The sequence below is a fragment of the Mustela nigripes genome, chromosome 12 (genome assembly GCF_022355385.1).
Source record: "Mustela nigripes isolate SB6536 chromosome 12, MUSNIG.SB6536, whole genome shotgun sequence".
In the NCBI taxonomy this organism is placed as follows: domain Eukaryota; kingdom Metazoa; phylum Chordata; class Mammalia; order Carnivora; family Mustelidae; genus Mustela; species Mustela nigripes.
Genome location: NC_081568.1, coordinates 51,735,926 through 51,760,654, shown reverse-complemented (window position 1 = coordinate 51,760,654; position 24,729 = coordinate 51,735,926). Strand labels below are relative to the sequence as shown.

The following is a 24,729-nucleotide window of genomic DNA, read 5'->3' as shown; positions in this document are numbered from 1 at the left end:
AGCGAGATACTGTCAGGAAGACAAAAAGGTTTTTCTTTCTTCCTTTTTAAAAAGAAGACAAATTTCAGGGAAAACAAAATGCAATTTCCATTAATTAAAAAATAATTAAGCATTTTTAGAGGCAAAGCACTTCTCTAAAAGCCTGGGTTATATAAGTAGACAAAACAGTGTCTGCTTTCACAAATCCTGGCTTCTACTGAGGGAAACAGAAAATAAAAAATAATAAACCAGTAAGCAACATAGTATAAAATTATCTACCTGATTACTGAAGGCTCCAACTATAAGGAAGGATAAAAACATAGATGAGAATAAGAGGAATTGTGGGTACAAGGTTGAGTGTCGTTTGCAATATTACACTGAATGATCAATTTAGGCCTCACTGGAAAGGTAATATTTGAGCAAATCCTAGAAGTTAAGTGAATTAGCCAGTGGATATCTGGGAGAAATACTTTGCATAGGAAACAGTATATTAAGTATATTAAATATACTTTCCCTACTGTTATCATAACCAATGTCTCAGAACAGGGAAAAAATTGGTGAAGAGTGTCATACTTTCATTTACTACAAATGTGAAAGGCTGCCAAAAGAAGGCAGAACTTTCTAGAGAAGGCTAAAAACCAGTCTGGGTTCATTTTCCTTCACCTACCTTGTAGCCACATAATAGAAGTTTAAGGATTCAACGAGAAAGGCATTCTTGTATAAGAAGTTAATTGGCCTATGAGTAGAAAGAGCTGTGCAATTTCTTATCCCCTCCTCCCACAGAGATACTTGCACCACCTCTAGCTCAAGGCAATTAAAAAAGGAAGTCAAGAACACACTCATAGATGTCTACCATGATGGAAAACTAACAAGGGCAAAGGCTATATCTACCACAAATAGAAAACTTGAGTACCAGCTTCTTACTGCTCTAGGAACACCAAGTGGATAGAGAACTCTTAGGTAAATATGCCCTGAATTCTCTGTAATCTGAGTGGTCCAAATGACGACACAAGCCTGATTATTTCCTGAAAAAGTCTAAAGGTAACAGGCAGGTTTGAATAACCCGAATAGGGAATCAGAGTGAGAAAGACCTTCACTTCCAGAATCTGACAGGCAGTTTTGCTGAGTCCATCCCTTAGTCCATTCATTCTTCCTTCCTTCCCTCCCTCTCTCCTAAGCTAAATGGAGGTAAAACAAGCAATCGTGTTGGAATCATCTTTAAAAACTGTCTATTTCTAGAAAGAGATAATGCTGGCAGAGAAGCGGGGTGGATGTATTTTGGAGTAGAGCTGAAGGGGTCTCATCTGACATCAGCCATCATATAGCATAACTCATGTCACGGAATAGTGCGATGCTTGAGGCCCCCAAAAGTGGAAAGGAGAAAGACGGTTACCTTCAGGGAACCCATCCAACACCCCCATGAAAGAACAACTCAGCATTTAGGTATCTGTCACCCAGAGAACACAATTTGAGATGTTTCTGCTCCTTTAATTATCTTCTCTCCCTCCACTCCAATCTCACAAAAAAGTCAAGAATTTAAGAGAGAAGGAAAGGCCTCACAAAAAAAGTGAAGAAATCGTATCAGACTAAAGAAATCTTAAGTTAAGTTTGATCAGAGAATAGAAGAAAAAGCAAAACAAAACTCAATGGGAGACTGAAAAATGAATTTAGAGGAGAATTTAATGCTTCAAAATGAGATTATCCTAAACTTTAAAATGAATAGAAAATTTATAGGATTTACCTTAGATATTGTCCAGGTATGGGGAAAAGAGATTCAACAGCAGATGAGCTTTGGAGAGAAATATAACTTCTAGACAATACCTACCTATGTATGCTCAGTACTTAGTGTGTTCAATATATTTGTTATTGGGAAATTCGAGCAGATATTAAGTATCATCTAATAAAAGATATGAAATCTACAAAGATCTACAAAAATCCTTAGAAAAAATTAAAGATGCAATTGAAGGAGCTATACTAAATATTAAAGTAGAAATAATACTACTACTTCAATATTTGGATAGCTCTGTCTTCAATATGTATTTTTTTAAAGATTTAATTTATTTATTTTAGAGAAAGACTCAGAAGAGGCGCACACATGTGCGTGCATACACACACACACACACACACACACACACACACACGGGAGCAGGGACAGCTCAGAGTTGGAAGAGAGGAACAGGAACAGGCAGACTCTGCACTGAGTGTGGAGCCCGACGTGGGGCTTAATCTCCTGATCCTGAAATAATGACTTGAGCCAAAATCGAGAGTCTGAGGCTTACCTGACTGAGCCACCCAGGCACTGCTAACTGCAATATATAAATATTTACACTTGATATTTTTAATCACCTCAATCATATAAGCAACCGCTTGATTAACTTTGGCATTCAGTAACAACCAAAGTGCATATGCTTTAATATTAAAGGAATGTGAAGTTACAACTAGAAATCGGGGCTTCATTTTCTTCTGAGAATATTTGTATGCACATTCTTATCTCTCTAGTCTCATGAGTCTGATAAGGAAGATAGTACAATAGCCATAGGAAATGAGATATGGAGAAAATAAGGCACTAGTTGTAGAACAGGATTAAGACTCCCCTAATCAAATCCTTAGGGCAATAATCCAAATTACACAAGTATAACCAGCCCTCTTCTTTCCAAAGGTAAGAAAATACTTGGATTGTTTTGAGATATAAAAGGACTCTCCAGTTGACTTTACTGGGAGGGTTATTTGCTATTCATTTCTCCCATTTTCTAGAGAATAAATAACCTTTAAAAGAAAATAAAAAGCCTTATTTAAGTTACACATTAATGGCTTAGAGTAAAAATAAAATTTAACTCCCAATCATATTAATCCCTATAATATTATGATAACAGTGCAAAAATATGGTAATAATTCTATATCATTATAAAAATCATTGTATAACTCTATAAAGTGCAATGTAAACACTAAATTTATATTACACACTCCACCCATTAATAAGGAAAACCATATGAATACCAAATAACTTAATAATGGGGAAAACAAGAATGTTTTTTAAAGCAAAGATCCTTTATAATAATTGAAACCCTGCCATGAACTCAAGTTTGGTTGTAGAACCAAAGTCTATGTAGTGAGACAAAAATATATACCTGTTCCCCTTCAACCACAAGTATGTGTCATTCCAGCAAAGCCTATTTAAACTGTGAAAATCCTGTCTTGGAATGACTAGGAATTGTGACAGCGACAAGAAGCCATAGCCCTACTATCATATTTAAACAAAGGTAAAGTCAGTCTTAATTTCTACTTGAAAAATTCTTGATATGGAAGCAGATTTTCAAGTATGTAGAACAAAGACCTCAATCATTAAATATTCCATAATTCAATTATTATGAGAAGATTATTCTAAATGAAGCCTATGATATCAGAGAGACATTTATGTAACTATTTAAATTAAAAGCCAATTCTTAAATTCCTGCCTACAATCTAAATGTTTTGTCTGGAGGGTGATGGGCAGCTGGACTCTGAGAAATACTGGGTGATAATATTTCTTTTTTCTCCCCTCCCCAGGTAGATGTTTGCCTCAGGGTAGATCATTAGAAATGGTGTATTTACAACCAAGGAATTAAGTATGCTGAGGAAATTATTTTTTTCTAGATAAAGCCAAGTGGTGCATTTGGAAAGATAGGACAAAGTAAGGTTGTATGTAGAGACTAATTCTGTTAACTAATTCTGTTAAAGTGAAGAATCACAATGTCCCCTCTACATGAAGGATCATAGCCTGTTTAAAGTTAAAAATGATGAGAAAAGTGGTTATGGGATAAAAAAAACTTCAACAACTCACAAAAAAGTCTCCTAAAGCATTTTAGGAGTTCAGGCAACAGCAAGAACAGAAAATATTTATGAATCTTTAACTTAATTTTTTTTTTTAATTCAGTTGTTAGTACTTCAAAGTTAGGGTTACATTAAGGATCAAAAAGTCCATCAAATTCATCTCCACTCAACTTATCCTTGAAAATAAATTCATTGTTATAAAAATCTTATTTTATTCCAATAGAAATAACAATGTATTCTACCACTTAGTTCCAATTTATTCTAAAAATCTTTCTGTTGTATTTCCATTTCTTCTTGTTAGTGTATTTTTACTATAAGACAGAATGTAGTTGCATTGAAAGAGTTTATAAGATTGTGAAATTTGTTTTAAAACCTACATGTTTGAGTAGTTGTACATAGACTGTATGTAGTTTGTGAATATAATTACACACTTTCATACGCATATTTTATTTTTTCAGCCAATAGTTACCTCACACACGAGTTGCATTTATTAAAATTCTTTATAGGTATTCCCTATGCTTTGTGGTTTATATAATATGCCCAATGAGTTTCAAATAAAACATTCTATATGTGAAATTGACTCATTATGCTCAGTTGAATAATAAAGTAGCAATAATCAAAGCACTTGTAAATATTAAATATGGTGGCAAATAAACTTTTGAAATCAGCAAAGTAAATACCACTTTTCTTCAATATGTGGCCTAAGGTACTTGTTGAAAATGAATATTCCTGAGTTCCATCCCAGACATAATGATTTAGAATTTTTCAATGTATGGTTCAGGAATCTCCATTTTAGCAAGTTTTCTAGGTAATTCTTTTGATAGCACTATATACAAAATTCAGGACAGTTTATATAACCTTGAGGTTCAGAAATTAATATTCTACACATAAGAAGAGATACTAGCTATTATCATCCTCACCTCAAGGCTTTATATCCTTCCTTTACTTTTGTATAAGCACAATATAATAAATTTAATCAATTTAATAAAGAAAAAAACTTATTCTTTGCAATTATGGAAATAAATAAGTCAGTAAAATGTTTAGGTTTTTTTAATTCCTCTTCAACTTTCTAGGTGCTTCTACTTCCACTATTTACCCAAAAAGTCTCTTTTAATTTGGCTCCCAGTATCCCACATTTTCGCAGATGATTTTTGTCCTTCTTTAGAATCAGCTTTAGACATCAAAGCTTCTATTTCCATCCAGCCCTATTCAGCCACTCAAATGGCTTTTTTTTTTTTTAATGGGGTTGCAGCAAACTGAAACTCTGATCACATTCTCTGCACTAAACTGCAATGACTCCATTCCCTCTCATTACTGACAAAATGTGAAAATCCTATTGGAGAGTTTACATGACACATAGTTCCCATTCTTCAGAGCTATTTATAAAATCATCTAAGCTAGTATGCAAAGAATTAAACATTAAAATGTACCACTAAGTTTTACTTTTTATATAATAATTGGAAAAGAAAAGTCAGAGCTGTAGCAATGAAAAGACATCTTAAACATGATACCATCATGAATAATAATAAAATTACATATTTTTCATTAAAACAAGGCCATCAGAGATAAATAATAATGTATTCATCTAGTTAGTTAAAAACTGTTTACTAAGATAGACATGAATAGGAGGAAAGACCTATTTCCCTGTCTTGTCTAATTTCAATCCACAGGTTTCATAAATGCTAGGAATGTAAGAATGATGTTCTATCCATAAACAACTACCAACTCTGTAACTTCTGAAACAAATTAAGAGCTATACCTAACATTAGACAGAAAAACATATGTGCAAATTTTAAATAGAAAAAAAATGTTTTTTCAGGATTCCACTCAAATGTATTGCACATGAAACATTTCCAGTAAAAGGCTGTCTCCACTTTTGAGAAAGCCACCTCATCTCATACTCTTAATGAAAACACATTCTATTTTAAAGTAAAGGGAAAAGGTATGAAAAGTGCTGAAAGAATTAAGCAGACCCTGTCTCTGTTTAAAAACTCAAAAAAAAAAAGCTTTCACACCTTATTTTCTCTGAGTCTCTTCTTAATCAGAAATCTGCATCTCCCATTACCTACCCTAGAGAATGGAGGACCAAAGAAGTTAGCTCAAAATATTTTGATAAAATAATAGCTTAACTCCTCTCCCTTTTATCTCCTTTTGTTACAACTACTACATAAGAGTGTCAACTCCCATGAACACCTTAGGGCAAGGGCTTGATTTCTTCTATAGCTATTCTTTTCTCTTATTTGGGGGGAGGGCAGTATGAGAGTAATTCTTATAGGGTTTACTTCAAAATGACAGTATGGAAAAAAGCAAGAAATGTAAATAATCAACCTCTAACTTGCCTTTGGTCCTGGCTGGACATCCGGAGAGAATGTATATGTGTAGCGTCAGGGGCTGTTAGGTGTGTAGATAAATAATGCTTTTAGGTGGAGGAATATTCCCTGATACTTTTGGTGCAATAAAGTTCAAGAAAATTAAGGTGCAAAACACTTCACAGCACACACTGGCTCAGGGTTTGGGGGAATTCATCTCTCCTCTTCCCACCTTTTCCATTTAGTGCAGCAAGGCTTTAAGGCATCAGTGCCTAACTTGACAATTTTGGCTTAACATTCACCTGGTTCAGCTTATTTTTTTCAACACTGCAGCAAGACCAAGTGCTTTCTAATCATATATCCTCCCTATGCATTCATCAACTAAATTCTCCACCCCGTGCCCCCTCCCATCTTCAAGGAGGCAGTAGGGAAATCAGAACAGGGCTCCCAGAGGTCATTAGTACTCCTTGGCTCCTTTGGCCTTCCATCTGTACTATAGGGATGTCCTATATAGAATTAGATATCCTATGGGGCTAGATAAGCCTCTTTCCTTTTGGCCCTAACTGGGACTGCTGTCCCTGGTGCTGAACCATGTTTGCCCATCAGGGAATCTGCTGCCAGGTCAATGGGGCTGAATAGAAAATCTGGCTGACTGGTCTTAAAGAATGCTCAGGTACAGGAACAAGCAATACTTTGGTGAACAGGAACAGAACCCCTCCCCCCCATACACACACACACACACACACACACACACACACATATCTCCCGGGTATTCTCCAGGATCCCGTTTGCAGTTTTCTCCTCCAGACCCCCACCCAAAACGCCTCCAACATGGCCTCAAATGCCGGCTTGTATCAGCACAGCCCACCTCAATATCAGATTGCAGTATTATGAAAATGCTACCCCCCAAACACAAAGTCTTTATGACGTTAGCTTTTCTACTCTAAAACAAAACAAAATCTAATTAATTAATAAATAAACCAAAGTGACCTTCTTCTTTCCTCTCTCTATCTTCTACCCTATATTTTCACATTCCCCCAAATTATAACCCCATATCCTAGAACAGGGTTTAAAATCGGGGTGGTCTTCCTAGTTCCACATCCCCAGCCCCTCCCCCACCCCTCCGGAACAAAACAACGCTGAAAACAGCACATCTTACCCAGGGTAGAGCGATAGCAGGAGCAGGATCCACACCGTCATTTTCTGTGAAAATACAGGAGTCGAGTAGTCTGAGCTTCCTGTGCTCCATATATTTGTCGAACTCATCGGGTTTTTTTTTTTTTTTTTTTTTTTTTTCCTCTTCTGCCTCTAGTCTCTTGGTTGCAGAAGAATCCCTCCCCTTTGTATTATTATTATGCTTATAATCTGATGGTGGCTCCCCCCACCTGCCTCTAGTAGGTCCCGACAGTGGGGAGCTGTATTGCCATCAGCTTTGGGAATTAATATTCAGGGGGCAGAAATAAGATCGGCACAAACGCTTGCAGATACCATCAAAGCGTCAGCTCTGGGAGCGGCTTCCAAGTCTGGGGGAATAATGTATTTGAGGCAGAGGGAGGGTAAGGGAGAGACGCACACCGAGACAAATAAGGGAGAGAGATGCGCGCACACTCTACACATACACATGCCCCTCACACTCTCACATACTTCCCCAGGTCCATCATTTTAGGTCTGTTTATTTGTTTGCTCTGTTTTGATTTCTTTTCTTTTTTTCTTTCTTTCCTTTTTTTTTTTTTTTTTTTTTCCTTTTTCTTTTAGAGTGGGAAGGCAGGGTTACGGCTGTGTGTGTGTGTTTAAAAGAATTTTTTAAAAAGATCAGAGTCTCTGCGCGGTTAACTATCACGCAGATTAACTCTGAGGTCAAAGTGGAAGAGATGCTCGCTGCTGCAGCACGAATTAACACATGCGTGGTGTCTTCCAACGCTTTTAAACTCCTTACCGCACACACAAGCATGGAAGGACTGACTTACATGGGGACAAGAAATGCCTTAACAACCCAGTAAATTGTATCACCAATGACAGAAGGTTTTGTCTCATCAGATCTGCCAAGAATCCTTATTAAAATCATGCAGTCTTAGAAATCATGGTTACACTGTAGGGGGAGGAGGGGCAGATGGTGGGGGAGGAATGGCTCTTTGTAACATCTTGTAGGGAACCAGTTTTGGTGAATTTTCCATTTGAATGAAGGGAGAAAACATTAATAGAATTAAAAGACAGTTGAAAAATTCCATGCTCCCCAGGATTCACTCCTCCATTTTCTGTTCCCCATCTCTAGTGAAAATATAAAGACAAAAACTACTTGAAGGTTGAAGAATATAATAGCATTGACATAGCTGCTTGAGTAAAGAATACAGAGCACAAAATAGGGGCTGCTTTGGGAAGAGAGTTGGATAGAGGGGGAAGGTCAAGAGGACGCCGAACAATATAAGGAGATTCCTATTTGCTGTGTGGAGATTGACTTTTTTTTTCATTCTGCTTGGTGACAATCCTTAAAATTTGTGGTGTAGATGAGTCGTGTTAGCATGCTTCCCTCTTGCCTACAATGTTACCATGGATACTGATACATGGGAGATATCCCTCTGTGCCATCCTAGTTCGTCTGCCACAGAGGAAACCCCATTACTCATCATCATAAAGAAGAAAGTGAAAGAGTGTTTCAAGTTTTCTGTAGAGTCCAGGCCACCGCAAAGATGTACATGGAGAAATACAGGTGAAGAGGACAAATCAGACCCTTGCTGGTATATAGCAGGGCGACACTTCAAAAGCTGTATCTTTTCTACAGGAAGAAAGTCTTCCAGTTGGGGAACTTTAGTATGGAGTCCAGGAGGCATACGAATCTAACAGGAAACCAATAAGTCCACATTCCACCCACAATCCTAAGGACTGCTCAAGGAGAGCAGAATTACTGGTAGCTCCTGCCAATGACAGAAGCTGAGGAGACTCATTCTGAAAATGAAACAAAAAATGCCTAAAAGACATACTTGGAATGCTGCACACCTTCAGAAAACTGCCCTACTTTATGGCATTTGAACAAAATCTAATCAAAACACTATTCACAGGCAGCAATTGACTTCTTTCTATTGTGATTAAAACAGAGGAAGAACTAATGCAAATCCCTATCTTTGTAATTCTCTTGTTCCTTGCTGCGCAGTGAGGAACTTTGGCCCTCCTTATATTTACATTTATTTACGAAAAGATGCTGGGTTGTTAATAGCTATATCTTTGTTTTTAGTGAAGATACTCTATTGTGTTTTTGTAAACTAGGGCCTAATGCCTACCAAAACCAAGCCAGGGAGAGAAATGAAAGGAAAGGGCTGGTTCTGAATAAATCAAGTGGTGGAAACATACACACTTGAAGAGTTACTATACCCCATTGGGATGGGTTTCCACGGCTCCTTCCACTTAGAGATGCCAGAGGAACTGGGAATAAAAGTATAAGTATCCTAATTTTTAAAACACAAAGGAGGGCATACCAAACACAGGCAGGCCAATAGTTTCAAATACTGTTTCATACCACCTAAAAAATTGATGTGAAAATTCGGTCTTCTTGCAGTTTTGCAACATTAAGTTTTTTTCCCCAAGTTTAGTGACAAGCATATTAACCTGGAAGAATGAATGCTTTCACGTTGACAAAGTAGTAATTCATATACTAATCCCTTATCAGTATCACAATAATCTCCATAAATTCTAATCTATTTTAATAATGGAATACCTCTCACTATATTAAGAGAATCCGTGGAGGAAAATTTACTTTGTATAGTATTTGGGTACAATTTTACTGGCACTATTCCCGGTTAGACTTCGTTTTGCCTCTGTGGGCCTGTGGGTGCTCTGAAGAAAATCATTTTAATGTATTTTTTAAGATTTTGCAATACATATTAAATTACATATTAAATTGTAAGTTACCTTATCCACTAATTTTTTTTCTAATTTTTTAAATTTTTAATTACCTTTTAGTTACATACTTAAGAAAGTATGTTTATAATGCATATTTAAATAACTATTATGTATTAAGTATGATGGCTATACTTCCATTGTAAATAATATATGTATTTATGTGTATATATTTATATTAAAATTTAAAAATTATTGTAATATAGAAAGGAAAAAACTACCACCTACATTCTGTCATCCAAGCAAGCTGTTCTCAATATCCTAGAAATTCATTTCGCAGTTTTTTTCTAAATAAAGTTTTATTTTTACTTTTAATTTGACATTTTATTATTGTTACTATTATTATAGTATTACTATGCTCAAAAGTGAATTATGAGGTCAAATGTTGGACCAGTTTGGCTGTTGATACTGTAAGGGCCTATTTAGCCAGAGCAGCCCACCTCAGTTGAACAGCCATTCTGTTGTTTATGCAGTAAAACTTAAATTGACCCTGCCCGCCCCCAGAGGAAGTTATTTAAAAGCAAGTCCTGGAAACCAGTCCCAGGTAACTAAGCCCAACTACAAGGGTGTGTCAGGTCAGGTAGAGATAACAGCCCTAATGCAGGGATGAGTCGGGTCAGGTGGAGACATACAATAGGTAAAGCTCACATACTGTCTCCCTAGCTACCAAGGAGTGTGGGCCCCGCCTTTTGGGCGCCAATTCTCACCAAGGTGATAGGCTAGTTCAAATGTCTACTATGGAATGAATTGTAGTTCAATTGGGCACCTGTGTGTGACCTAGCATGACTGTGCAGCTTTCTCTGTGTGTTGCAATCTCATTGGCCACCCGTGGGTGGCCAGGCTCAACCACATGGCCTTTGCTCTATAAACATTAGTCTGCGAGGCAGAGAGGGGCAGCACTCTCTGTAAGAGGCATGGCCCCAGTCGGTTGGTTTGATTCTCCATGCTTGGCGCGAAATAAAGCTTTGCTTGACCTTGGCTTTGTATCATCTCGCTCCTTTAATCACGGACCCATTTTTGGGGGATCCAACAATACCAAATGTCTCATCACTTGAGGAATTAAAACATTTTACTTAGGTTCTAGTTCTGATAATGATGAAATTGACTAGCCAGTCTGAATATAATAATTTTAAGTGGTAGACAAAATATAAAATAAACAACTGTGTAAAATACTAGAATGTTGAACACTTGATCACAGAAAGACAAAACTGAATTGGAGGAGATCTAAGATTATGTGGCTTTTCCACTGAGGGTGGTTAACAGATGACCAGTTTTTCCCTATTTGCCATGAACTTGCCTGGTATTAGCATGGGAAGTCCCACATCCCAGGAAAACCCTCAATCCTACAGGGACAAGATAGCTAGAATCCAAAGGCAGCTATTTTATGGTTGGAGATTTTGTGTGTGTGTGTGTGTGTGTGTGTGTGTGTGTGTGTGTGTGTGTGTAAAGATTTTATTTATTTGACAGAGAGAGGGAACAAGCAGGGGAAGCAGCAGAGGGAGAAGTAGGCTCCCCACTGAGCATGAAGCCCAATGTGGGCCTTGATCCCAAGACCCTGGGATCATGACCTGAGTGGAAGGAAGATACTTAACCAACTGAGCCACCCAGGCACCCCCTGGTCTGAGATTTAAAAAGAGGGTGTGGGCCTGCCAGAGCCTCTCAAACTGACAGCGGAAATCACACAAAAGAGTAACAACAAAGGGAGGTAAGACTCCAAATCTGTATGCAAACTTCCCTTAGATGTTTGTTTTTGGGGAAAAGGGGGAAAAGACACAAAGAAGCCTGGAGAAAAGCAAAAACTGAAAGGCTGAAAAAGCCGAACCATAGTTCAGTGGCCACTCACTGCAGGAGATTCCCACTTTGGAGTTTGAATCCACCAAGTTAGAGGATCATAATAAATATCTACACTTTCCTTAGAAACCCTAGGATGATCAAAACCCTTCTCTATTCTAGGACTAAGGATTTGCTCTAAACCTAAGGACAAAACTGAAGCTAACCGGAAAACAGGATAAACTAATCCTGCACCCCATGAAAGTCCATTTGCTAATAACTCCTAATAAAACAAAAATCAACATTCTTTAGAGGATTCTTAAAAATCAGAATGTCAATAATATATAAATTGTATTGATACATGGTACAATTCTTTGATGCATGGTTAAAAAAAAAAGATACATGAAGCACAGGATAATAGGACACTTTTTCTAAAAAAGTAGCATTCGATATAAACCAACAAAACCTGAGATCCAATTAGCAAATAAGGGATATTCAGTCAACTGTATTAAATAGATCAGTGACTTAAAGGAACATATGGTTATGATTTTTATGTGGTCAATGAGTGTAGACTAGGGACTCTCAGCAAAGAAATGCAAACTTTTAAAAAAAGGCAAATTCTAGAACTGAAATTTATAATGACTGCAAGGAAAAGTTTATGCATGAGTTTTAATAGCAGATTGGCAATTGCAGAATAGTAGAAGAAATAACCAGTAGACTTGAAGATAAATCGGTAAAAATTATCTAACATAAAAAACACAGAAAAATGTTGAAAAAAACTTAAAAGAGCTACTAAAAACCTGTGTGACAATATCAAGCCTCCTAAAAAAGTAGTGTAGGAGGAGAAGAAAGAGAGAATAAACCAGAAACATATTTAAAGTAATAATGGCCAAAAAACTCCCCCAAATTGATGAAAAATATTACATTAGATCCAGGAAGCTCAGAGGACTCCAAGCACGGTTAACATAATGAAAACTACTCCTGGAAACTTTACAGTCACACATCTAAAAACTGAAGATTAAATGAAAGCTTTACAAATATTCAGAGAATAATGAAACACATTAATTGCTAGAGGCTAATAATGCAATGATGGTTGACTGATGAAAACAATTAGGGTCAGAAAACAGTGGGTGACGTCTTTAAAGTGCTGAAAGAAAATGTATACATCAAATTCTAAATCTAATAAATGGATCTTTCAAAACTGAAGAAAAAAGAGACATTTTCAAATAAAGGCTGAGAGAATTTGTCACCAGCAGAAATGAGATAGAAATAAATTGTTCAGACTGAGGGCAAGTGATACTGTATGGAAACCCAGATCTATACAAATGGAGAGCATCAAGCATGGTTAATATTTGAGGAAAATAAACCACATATTTTATTGTGTTCCCTTTAAAAGAGATCTGACTTTTAAATGCAAATATTGTAACAGCTCATTTTGGAGTTATAACACATATATGTATAAAAGCACAAAGTATCCCAGAGCTGGAGTTAAGTTATATTCTTCCAAATTTCTTCTATTTCATAAAGTGACATAATAGTAAGTATAAATAGACTTTGATGATTAAAAAATGAAAATGGCAATCCTTAAAGCACCACTGCAAATAATATAGAAAGGTATAGCTAAAAATCATTAGAAAAATTAAAACCAAATACTAAAAATAATTCATATATGAAAAAGAAGGCAGAAAATTACAGATGGGGAGAAAACAATGAGACAAGGAGAATACAAATAGCAAAATGCTGGCTGCAAATAGATATAAATTTTTAAAAAGTATTAGAAGAGATAAAGTACTATTTCTTACAAAGACAAAAGGACTGATTCATCAAGAGGACATAAATATTATAAATATTATAAAATTTTACACACCTGATAATAGAACTTAAAATGAAATGAAGCTACTGTGAGTTTTCACAGTGGAAACAGATATATCCCACACAGTTGGCAATATTAAAAGTCTTCTGACTTCTCATTTACAGAACACTATAGTCAGTAATTGCAGAGTAAATTAACAGATGTACATACTTTTCAACTCTTCATAAAATAACCCTCAATACATTTCAAATTTTGAGAGCTTACAGTGAATATTCTTTTAAAACAGAATTCAGTTCTAAATCAATGATGGTTAGAGAAATTCCAAAAATTTTGAAAATTGAACAGTATAGGTCTAAATAATTCATAGATCAAAGAGAAAACATTTTTTTTTGCCTCAAAACAAAAGAAAATACAATATTTCAAAATTTGTTTTGTGGAGCTAAAGCAGAACTTGGAGGAAACCTTTTTAACCATCAGTATATAGAAAAGAAGAAAAATTAAAATAAAATTTCTATGCTTTTCTGGCTTTAGAAGCTAGAAAAAAAATAGAGTTCTACATATATGTAGTCATTTAATTTTCAATAAAAGGGAGGCATTTCAAAGTGGACAGTTTAATATTTTAAAACTGATGTTGGAATAGATGGGTAATTTTTATTTTATTATTATTATTTTCTAGGTAGGCTCCATACCCAATGTGGGGCTTGAACTCAGACCCTAAAATTAAGAGTCACATTCTCTACTGACTCAGCCAGCCAGACACCTCTAAATAGGCAATTTTGAAAAAATAATAATAATAACCTTTGTCTTTTATTCCATCATACATGCAAAGGCTAAAATTTACAGTTTTTAGAAAGAAGCACTACCTTCATGAATTTAGGGTAAGCAAAAATTTCTTAGAGAAGTTATAAAAACTAAGCATAAAATATGACATTGATAATTTGGGACTTCAGAAAAATAAAAATTTTTGTTTATCATAAGAGTCTACTAAAAAATAATGAAAAGGCAAGTCACAAACAGGGAGAAAATATTAATAATGAAAATATCTAGCAAAGAACCTATATCCAGAATACATAAAGAAATCCTTTATCTAATTAGCAAAAATGCCGACAACTTAATAAAAATGGTCAAAATACGTGAATAGACATTTAAGGAAAAAATGTATATCTAATAAGTACATGAAAAGTTTCTCATTGTCAGCATTCACTAAGACGATATGAACTGAAACCACAATGCTACCTCTTCATATTAACAAAACTGGCAATACCAAATGTTTTGAGTGTAGAGAGAAACTATAATTCGTACATTTTCTGATAAGAATGTAAAATGGTACAACCATTTGCAAAAGATTTGGGCAGTTTCTTACAATGTTAAACATTCACTTGTCATATGACAAAGTGATTCCACATCAAGGTATCTATCAAAGAAAAATAAAAATAGGTGTCCTGCCCCAAAAAAGGCCCTGTACAAGAAGTTTGTAGAAGATTTATCAGATTTGGAACAATCCAAATATCATCCATAGGAGAATAGATAATCAGATTCCATGCCATACTTATAAAATGGAAAAATGCATTAGTTAGTGTTCCTAAGAGTAGCTTACTCACATGCAGCATACATACACACATATAAATATATACACACATACACATACATACATGCATTTAAGAACATAGTTGAATTTCAAAAAATATCAAGTAAGAGAAGCCAGGCCAAAAATAAATAAATAAATCCAGTTATATGATCTTCAGGGGCAGCAAAAGAAATCCATGTGACTAAAATCAGAATGGATCTTCCCTAGAATAGATGTGAATTAACTAGTTGCAGTACAGGAGAAATCTCTGGGATGAAGGAAATATTTTCTATCTTGATTAGGAAGGTTGTTAAGGCTTATCCCCTGATAAAACTTTCCAATTTTACACTAAGATCTAACCATTCCACTGTATGTTAATTTCACTTTAATATTAAACTTTATTGATAAATAACATCCTTATCTATAAGCATAATTTGCCTCAGGCACAGTGCTGTGTGACAGGCATTATTTTATCCTCCTTGAAAAACTATAAGGCAGGAACAATTCCCTGGCAATTTTCCACATGGGAAGATTAAAGTTTAGGGAGGTTAAATTATTTGCCCAAGGTAACCTGTAGAGTTGTTATATAGTTTGTGGCAAAGCAGATTTTAAAGATAAGCAATATGTCTTAAGAAAACTGAACTCTTAAGCATGAATATGCAGTTTCTGAGTAACATGATGATGGTTAAGAAAAGTTATCGTCTTCTCTAATTATGAGCTATAATAAAACTTTAGGGGCAACATGATAGAATACAAAGAACAGAGTCCAGAGTCAGGTTCTGTCATGAACTCTGACTTTAGGAAAACTACTTCATGTCCTTAGGATTTACTTTCTCATCAATAAAATGAGGGATGATACAGGTGATATAGACGGATCCTTTCCATGCTAACATTCAGTAACCTAAGATTCCAACAGGATTTTAGAAGTAATGGAGTAGATGGAGTGTCCATATTTCCTCCAAATAGGTTAGCTCCTTTCATTACAGCATGACGTCTTTGCTATTGCACCGTTGGCTTGGTTATCTCAGTCTTGGTCTCTTTCTGTCTCATGGGAAACTCAAAGTATTTCATTGCTCAGGGTACTGGATGAGCCGGATTTACAGCTGGAGTCTATTTTCCCATAATTGAATCTGTACTGACCTTGAATTTTCTTTGTCCAATAGAATGTACAGATGTGTGAGTTTTTAAATATGGGCCTCAAAAGTCATCTCCACCTGGGTGGCTCAGTGGGTTAAGCCACTGCCTTCGTCTCAGGTCATGATCTCGGGGTCCCAGGATCGAGTCCCGCATCGGGCTCTCTGCTCAGCAGGGAGCCTGCTTCCTCCAATCTCTCTCTCTCTGCCTGCCTCTCTGCCTACTTGTGCTCTCTCTCTGTCAAATAAATAAATAAAATCTTTAAAAAAAAGTCATCTCCACTTCTATCTTCCTCTCTTTGGAATGCTCTTGCCATCATATAAAAACATCATTTTTCCCTAACCACAGGGAATTTAATTTTCAGTGTACTTTTCTAAGCACTTAAGAAGAGGGCTTGGCGTATAGTATGTACTCACTGAGAATTTACTAAAATCTAAAAGTTGAATCTTACCAAGTATTGTCCAGAACTTTACAGTTTACATTTGCCATAACAGTGGATGAAGGCCATGTTGGCCATTCTTTCAAAAAAATTTTTTTTAAATTATCAAAACTGTGGTCTGAAAATTGCAGGCATTCTCAACATTGACTTAGCATGGCACGCGACGTAAAAATTTGATCAATGCTGTCAATTACCTTGTAATGATTCTCAGATGTTCCAGGCAATCATGACACAGTAAAGCAGATTTCTTCCAGGCTAATGTTTCTAACCATTAATGATGTGCCTCCCAGGGATTTTCTCTTAGCCTTTGGAGTCACAAGAGTGTCATTTAGTGTGACAATGTTAGTGGATAGGACTGGTGGGACAGAGGCCAGGAGCTGTGGTATGAACTCACCTCCTACTAGCTCCAGAATCAAGTACCCCAGATAAGAGGATTATAAGCCACAGGGAAAATAAGGACAAATGAAAAGGACAGCAAATGATTACAGTGATCATTTATGGCATTCTTCAGATGCATTTGATTTCCCTTTGTTTTTCTTTGTGTTCAGTTGAAAGGTCAGTCAGCTTTTAGATGGTTGATTTCATTTTAAAAAAAATTTTATTTGTGGTAGAAGACACAAATACAAGTACGATAATTACTGAAACATCTCAGTATATTTGACACAGTTTGCATCAGCAGAAAACAAATGTGAAAACTTTGAAAAAACTCAATATGGATCAGTTTGGTAAACTGTAAGAATGTTCAGCTTAAAATGATCAGACTCTTTTATTGAGGAAAGTAATTTCAGCACCTCAAAAGTAATTCTTAAAAGAAAACACGGCTTCAAGCTACAGAAAAATATGTGAAAATTTCTACTGCCCTTGTCAAAACGTGAGAGGTTTCAGCAAGAAAAATTAATCCATGTTTTAAGTCTTATTAGAAATTTTACCAACATGTCTGGGGCACAACTGATAAGGATTTTTTTTTTTTTACTTTTGTCTAAATCCAATGTATGGGATGATAATAATAATGCTGTATGGGTTACATAAATTAATATATATAATTAATTTACACAATCTATAGCTTATATTGTAAGTTCAATAATTATCTCTTATGATCATTATGTATTTTCCTAGTATTTAACAACATTCATCAAAATTTATTAGTACCTAAGAGTTACCAGGCCTCAGTCTAGGCATCATTTAAACAGTTACTTTAAACCCATTTTGTGCCCTTGTGGAAATTACACTTCAGCCACTTAACTCTCTGCCATGCTCACTGTTAGCACACAAAGCAAGCCCTTTTCCTCTCCTCCTGTTTCATAGTGTCCAACTGCCTTGGAACAAGCTCAGTCTATCTAGTACATAGGTTCTTCTAAGATCTTTCTCACAAAAGTTCATTTCAAGTCTCTATATGCACTCATTCTTTTATCTTCCACATGAAATTCCAGGCACCTCTCACAGCTTTTCCTGATGCTGTCAGCTAATAAATGAATAGGTGTTTGCCAGGTATCAACATGTACAATTCAACTTAACATAAAACTCCAAACACTTTCCAATGTAGAACATTGCTGCTGCAGTGAAAAGACTTACTTCAGGATGAGAAATCTGAAAATGACAGGGGGAGACTAATGTACTCACTGTACATACATTTCTGCTTTTTCTTGGTATACCTTCCCTCGCTCTGTCCTTTTGTGGGAAACCCCCACAAAAACACAGCAAACAAACGAAAACATGCACATACGTTATGGCTGTTTCTTTTGTTTGTTTGTTTGTTTTTTAATGGATTTTTTTTAAAGATTTTATTTATTTGACAGACTGAGATCACAAGTATGCAGAAAGGCAGGCAGAGAGAAAGTGGGAAGCAGGATCCTCAACGAGCAGAGAGCCGGATGCAGGATCTTGTGCCATAAGATCCAGGACCCTGAGATCTTGACCCAAGCCGAAGGCAGAGGCTTAACCCACTGAGCCACCCAGGTAGGTGCCCCTGGTTTTTGTTTTTGTTTTTGTTTTTAACAAGGGCCTTAGATACACAGTTACTGTCTCTCTCTCTTATGAGGCATTTTTGAGGGTTTCTAAGAGATACCCCACAATGAGCTGCCAAAAGTTTTCCGGGACACACAACTCATCTGAGCGATAGTGATGATTCCGTCAGTTTGTACATCGCCGGGTAGAGCTCAGCCTCTGGACCGATCAGAAACGCTTTATGTGGAATCTTTCAAGACAGCCCACAGTCAACCCTCTTTCCTGGGAGCCATATCTGACTCACAGAAAACACAATTTTGTTGCCAAGCTCTGGAAGTACAGAATGTTTCCAATGCACGCAGTCTCTTCTCCTGCTACCAGAACGCTCTAGTCATAGCCTCTTGTCTCTAGACTGATACAATTCTGAGTCATATGCAGATCCCTCTGTCCCCCTAATTTACCAGGGAACTTCTATCATTCTCTTTGACTGGTTCCCTTGAGCTCCAGCCCTATGGCCTAAAATGAAGAGAAGAATTCATAATAGCTAAAAAGTGGAGGCATCCCAGTGTACATCAATAGATAAATAGATAAGCAAAATGTGGTGCCTATATATATATTGGAATATTTTTCAACCTTAAAAAGGAAGGAAATTCTGACATATGTGATAACATGGATGAACCGCAAGGACATAGTGCTAAGCGAAATAAGCCAGTCACAAAAAGACCAAAAAAAAAAAAAAAAAAGTGCATGATTCCACTTACATGAGATACTTATGGCATCAAAATCATATAGGCAGGAAGTGGGATGGCTGCTAGGGGAAGCAGTGAGGAGGAAATGGGGAGTTATTGTTTAATGGGTATAGCGTCAGTTTTATAAGAAGAAATGCATTTGGAGATGGATGGTGGTGATGGTTTTACAGCATTACGACAATAATTAGAAGAGAGAATTCCTTTGACATTAACTCTTCAATTCATATTAGTGAAGCAGTTACTTACTTCGCTTATTTATAAAGTTTATTCCAACTCGCTTGAATCCTTTTTCTAATAGAAAATACTTTCGAACTTAATTCTCTAGACACCCAAGCAAACCAGTATGTTTTCAAGTTCGTTTATCAGTTCATGCATTCATTCCTTTAACAAGAACTTTTAATTGTCACCTAAGTTGTCAGACACTGGGGTGTCTAGATGGCTCAGTTGGTTAAGCATTTGACTCTTAATTTCAGCTCAGGTCATGATCTCAGGTTTGTCGGGTCAAGCCCCCATATCTGGTTCTATGCTGGATGTGGGCCCTGCTCAAGATTCTCTTTCCTCCTCTCCTCCTGCCCCTCTTGTCCTCTCTCTCTCCCTCTCAAAATAAATAAACAAATAGATAGATAGATACATAGATAGATAGATAAATAAAATAAAGTAAGGTGTCAGACACTGCACAAGGTACTGGCAATATAAAGGTGACTAAGCCATGATTTTTTTTTTCCTTAATCCCTATACAGATTCTTTAGGAGGGCAGCTTGGTGTTCACTTTCAGTCAGGTACATTTTGGAAAAATGCTTTAAGAGGATGAGTATTTATTGACATTCTAAGATTACACAAGGCTGGTTGTGGGAATTTGATACTGAATAGAACACCAGCTACAACTTGCTGAAATTGCTGTAGTTCATTAACCTTCTATTTATAAAATTAGATAGTTTAATACTTTTATTACCTTCCCATATTTGCATTAATTGTTATCAAATTACTCAGCAAAAAGTCATGAAATATAATGTGGGGCCTGAAATTGATTTTAGATAATACCAACCAATGCTTCTCCTGTACAAAAAAAAAAAGAAAAGAAAAGAAATTAAGCCCAGAGAGGTTTAATCACTGATCCAAAGTTACCTAGTTATTAACAGTCAGCATAGGGCATTCCAAACTGCAAAACCTCAAAATTCCTCTCCCAACCCACAAGAAAACAATTTTATAGTTTAAGACAGAGGTGGAGATTGTCACCATAAAATATTTGTGTTTCAGTATTTCTTGAATATGCTGCAATATGTAAAATTCTTTCCTGTTTATTTTATCCAATCTTCAAAGGATAATTTACTTTTCACTGAGTCTTGCCATTTAATTCTTCAATATAGTAGGCCAGTTTTCATCTATGACACTGGGGTGGCAGATGGAAGGAGCGCTTACTGCTGAAAGGCAGGTTGTGGGGGTGTTCAGTTAGGTTGTTTTGTAAGTTGTTTATAAATATAATTTAATGATACAACTTGGTCTGAACCACGTGTTGGTAACATTCTTAACCTCCTACTCTTCCATTCAGATAGTCTTATTTCTTTCTTGGAATCTTGATTCTACCCAGGTAATTACCCAACTGACAATCAACTATTTTATTTTTATTATTTTTTAAAAGTACTTTGTATACCTTAAGTCTACAGCAATGTAAACAATGATTGTAAGTTTTATTTCTATTTGAGACAAATTTGTTCATTTCAAACTAGGCTAGCATTAAGTTCTTAGTATGAGCAAAGAAATATGAAAAGCAAAATGTTCTTTCTGAACATAAAAATCTATGCTTTCAAACATTTTCCATTTTCCTTTAGACCATATTAACCTTGTCATCTCCAGATGCGATGGGAGGAAGCACTTGATCACTTACCATTTTATTTCAGACTTTGCATGTCAGTCTTTAAATGAATAAAAAAATTCCTGGAAAATTCAAACTCCAGTGTATATGTACCTACATAAAGGGGCTGTTTTTATTTTTGCTTTGTTTTCTCTTAAGCATATTTAATGAATGAATACGTAATTATATTGAGAGCCACATTTTAGTTATTTTATGAATAATTGAGTAAAATGCCATGCCCCTTGAATTTTTAAAAAAGCTTAATTTGTGTTGAAGCACAGGTTAAGTAACAAGAAAATAAAAGCAGCACAATTTATATTTGGCAAAATATAAGTCAATGTTAAAAACAAAGAAATATTTATGTTTCATAAAGACTATATTAAACTATTTAGTGACATGGAAAATACTGGGGACATTTTACTGAATAAGCAGGATTAAAAAGTATGTAATTATATGATTTTGACAAAGTTAAAAAATAATTCATAGTTGAGGAAAAAGAAATGAGTGAATGGTAGACAGATAGCTACTTTCAAGAAATATATTTTGGCTGCCAGAATTAACTGATTGGATATAGGCTAAAAATTCATAGCTCTGTACTAATTATATTTTAATATCTATTATTTAACCTTTCTGGGCCTTAGTTTTCTCATTATAAAAGGTAGCTAACACTGCTAACTACTTCACAGATCATTAGGAGTAAAATAAGGTAATCCCAATCAAGTACTTAGCATAACACTAAGTATATAATGAGTAATACCATAATAGTGAGCCTTTACTGCTAATATTACAATATAACTATGTATTTTCATACATGATTTGCTGTGTGCAAAATTTTATATTACACATTAGAGTCTCACTGTAAACATAAAACATTAAAATTCTTAAATTTTATTTTTTTTAATAAACATTTATCAATCACCTATTATTATGTGTAGGTTTGTGAGAGAAATATAAACATATACCTGACCTATGAAGTCATGGGAAATGGTAATCACAGTGGGTAGAAAATGCAAGTAAGATAGAGTGAGTACAAATCTGAGAGCCAGAAAAGGAAAGATAAAAAATGAGAAAGTAAGGACCAGGTGATTTCTTTCTCCATGACTTCTATTGTTAAACATACTATACACCCAAAAGGAAGCAGACAATGAAGTAAATGAATTCTTTATGGCCTTCTTTATTTTCATTTCCTACATGCCACTAAGCATGTGAACATTCTACTAAGTCTGATGTGACGTTGTTGAGTAAAATGAATTTCATAGACTATTTTGCTATTTTCAAGGTTATTTTAATTATTCTCATTTTTACCTTATATGCAGAACTGAGACCCTCATATCCCCACAATTAAGGAGAATGAAGTATAAAGTATATAGTACTGTTTTCAAATACAACCACACAGTTTACTTGTTGAATGAAGCTTAGTGACAGATAATTCAATCAACTTCTTCATTTCACTAAAAATAATTTGAAGTCTGGAAATACTAAGTGACTACTTAATACAATATAATGAAAGGGCAATAGAAGAAGGCCAACAGGCTTCTAATATTTCTGTGTTTTTCTCTATTAGAAAAGACAAATTTCTCAGAGGGAGAAAAACTGGTCTGGCATGTGTAAGATATATGCCCTTGTTAAATCAACTATGACCAGAGGACAGGGTCACAAGGTACCACCATGGACATGGACCTTCTCTATTTCGCTGCCTCAGAAGAGGAATTAATGAGTGCTTTGTGCCAAGCACCAACTCAGCTGGTTCATATGTGTGATCTCCTTCCGTCTTCACAAGTCCTTGAAATAGGGAGTACTGTTTTGTCACTTTCACTAATAAGTAGAAAACTAAAATTTAAAGAGATTAAATTATATTTACAAAGTAACAGAAGTGCTAAGTGTCAGAAACTGGCTTGGGAACTAGATCTTCTTGATACCAGAGACTGTGTCCCCATACACTATTCCATGCTATTACAAGAAATTCTTTCAGATCCTCTGCCACCCATGCATGTCTCCCTTCTTCCTTCTCTCCTCCACCCTTCCAATTATGGCCCAAGTTGGCCCTTTAAGAAAAACTTGAAGTCAAAAGAAATCCTTGTATTTCTCATGTAATTCATCTATTATGCGTTATATGAACGGCCATTGTAAAGTTAAACTGAATCATCAAGGTGTATTTTATGCTCCGTATACTTTAGTACTTTATAGATGTCATCAGAAATTCTATAAATACACTTTAGAGGGGTGCCTGGGTGGCTCAGTCAGTTAAGCATCAGACTTGGATTTCGGCTCAGGTTATGATCTCAGAGTCCTGAGATGGAGCCTCATATGAGCTTCCATGCTAAGTGGGGAGTCTGCTTGAGATTCTCTCCCTTTCCCTCTTTTGTGTGTAAACCTCCCAACTCACTCACGCACACTCTTCTCTAAGAAATAAGTAAAAAATTTTAAAATAAATAAATATAGTTTAAAAAGATTCTTATTTTCAGAAGCTTTCAGTCAACTTTTTGGGTACTTATCAGATACTACACAGTTTAATAGGGTATTAAATTCTCAATCTCCAGTCCAGATAACTGAAAGGTTAGTGCACTTATAATCCTTGAAGTTTTGAATTCTATTTTGTTTTTGAAAATTATATGTTTCAGTACATATGGACTGTGCCCTCTTCAAACCTAAACTCCATTTATGTAAGTACCTCCATTCTGCCTTGGGTTATTTATTGCCCCCTGCCCAAAGACATTAACAAGTGGCAAAGGTTATTGCTGAGTTAAATTCCTACATAGAAGTAAATAGGACAAGATGAGTAGGAAAAGAGAACATTTGTGAAGTGTAATAAATGAAGTTAGATCCAGTTCTGATGAGAAGTTTATAATCTGAAGCCCTTCCTCTATTGTTTGGATTGATACATTAGAATCTTTTCAAGTCTACCTAGTATCTCTCTCCCCCTCTCTCTTGCTTTCTTGTAATCTCTATACTGAATGTGGTACTTGAACTCATAATCCCAAAATCAAAAGTTGCATGCTCTACCAACTGAAACAGCCAGGTTTCCTGGCTGTTTAAAGTGAAAGAAGCAGGGACAAATTTATAATAAATGTTTTCAGGGTCCTAGAACTATCGGGAATATCTTAGAGAAAATAATATACGTGAGTGAAGTGTTATACTTGGTGTTCTTGTCTTCAGAGGTTGTCATCTCTTTCTCATTCATCAAATACAGCTATTAGAAACAGAATGAAAAAGGAACTATATTAAATCCCAGTCACAATGTGAGAAATGGTATCACTCATTGGTAGGAGATTGAGGAGATACTAGTAAATTGAATTTCTGATTGTAGGGGAGGGAAAAAAAATGCTTGTTGAACAATTAAGAATAATTTACTATCTTAGAAATTAACTGACTATGCCAGCATTACTTCTGAGAAATCTTAATCTTCAATTTTTTAAAAATAATATCTAATTTTTTAAAATAATATTCAATTTTTTATAATATTCAATTTTTGC

At 35.6% G+C, this 24,729-nt stretch overlaps 1 protein-coding gene across 2 annotated transcripts in view; it reads right to left on the bottom strand.

Annotated features, from left to right (window-relative positions):
• The window catches only part of GABRG2 (gamma-aminobutyric acid type A receptor subunit gamma2), a 104,945-nt gene extending 97,199 nt beyond the window's left edge, over positions 1–7,746 (bottom strand). The window contains exon 1 of one of the 2 annotated variants that reach the window (XM_059417307.1): positions 7,258–7,746. In XM_059417307.1, coding sequence (XP_059273290.1) covers positions 7,258–7,364 — 107 coding nt within the window. In that variant the 5' untranslated portion in view covers positions 7,365–7,746. The remainder of the gene's footprint in view (positions 1–7,257) is intronic. The other variant, XM_059417306.1, reaches the window with a different exon arrangement.
• Between the last annotated feature and the right edge of the window lie 16,983 nt (positions 7,747–24,729).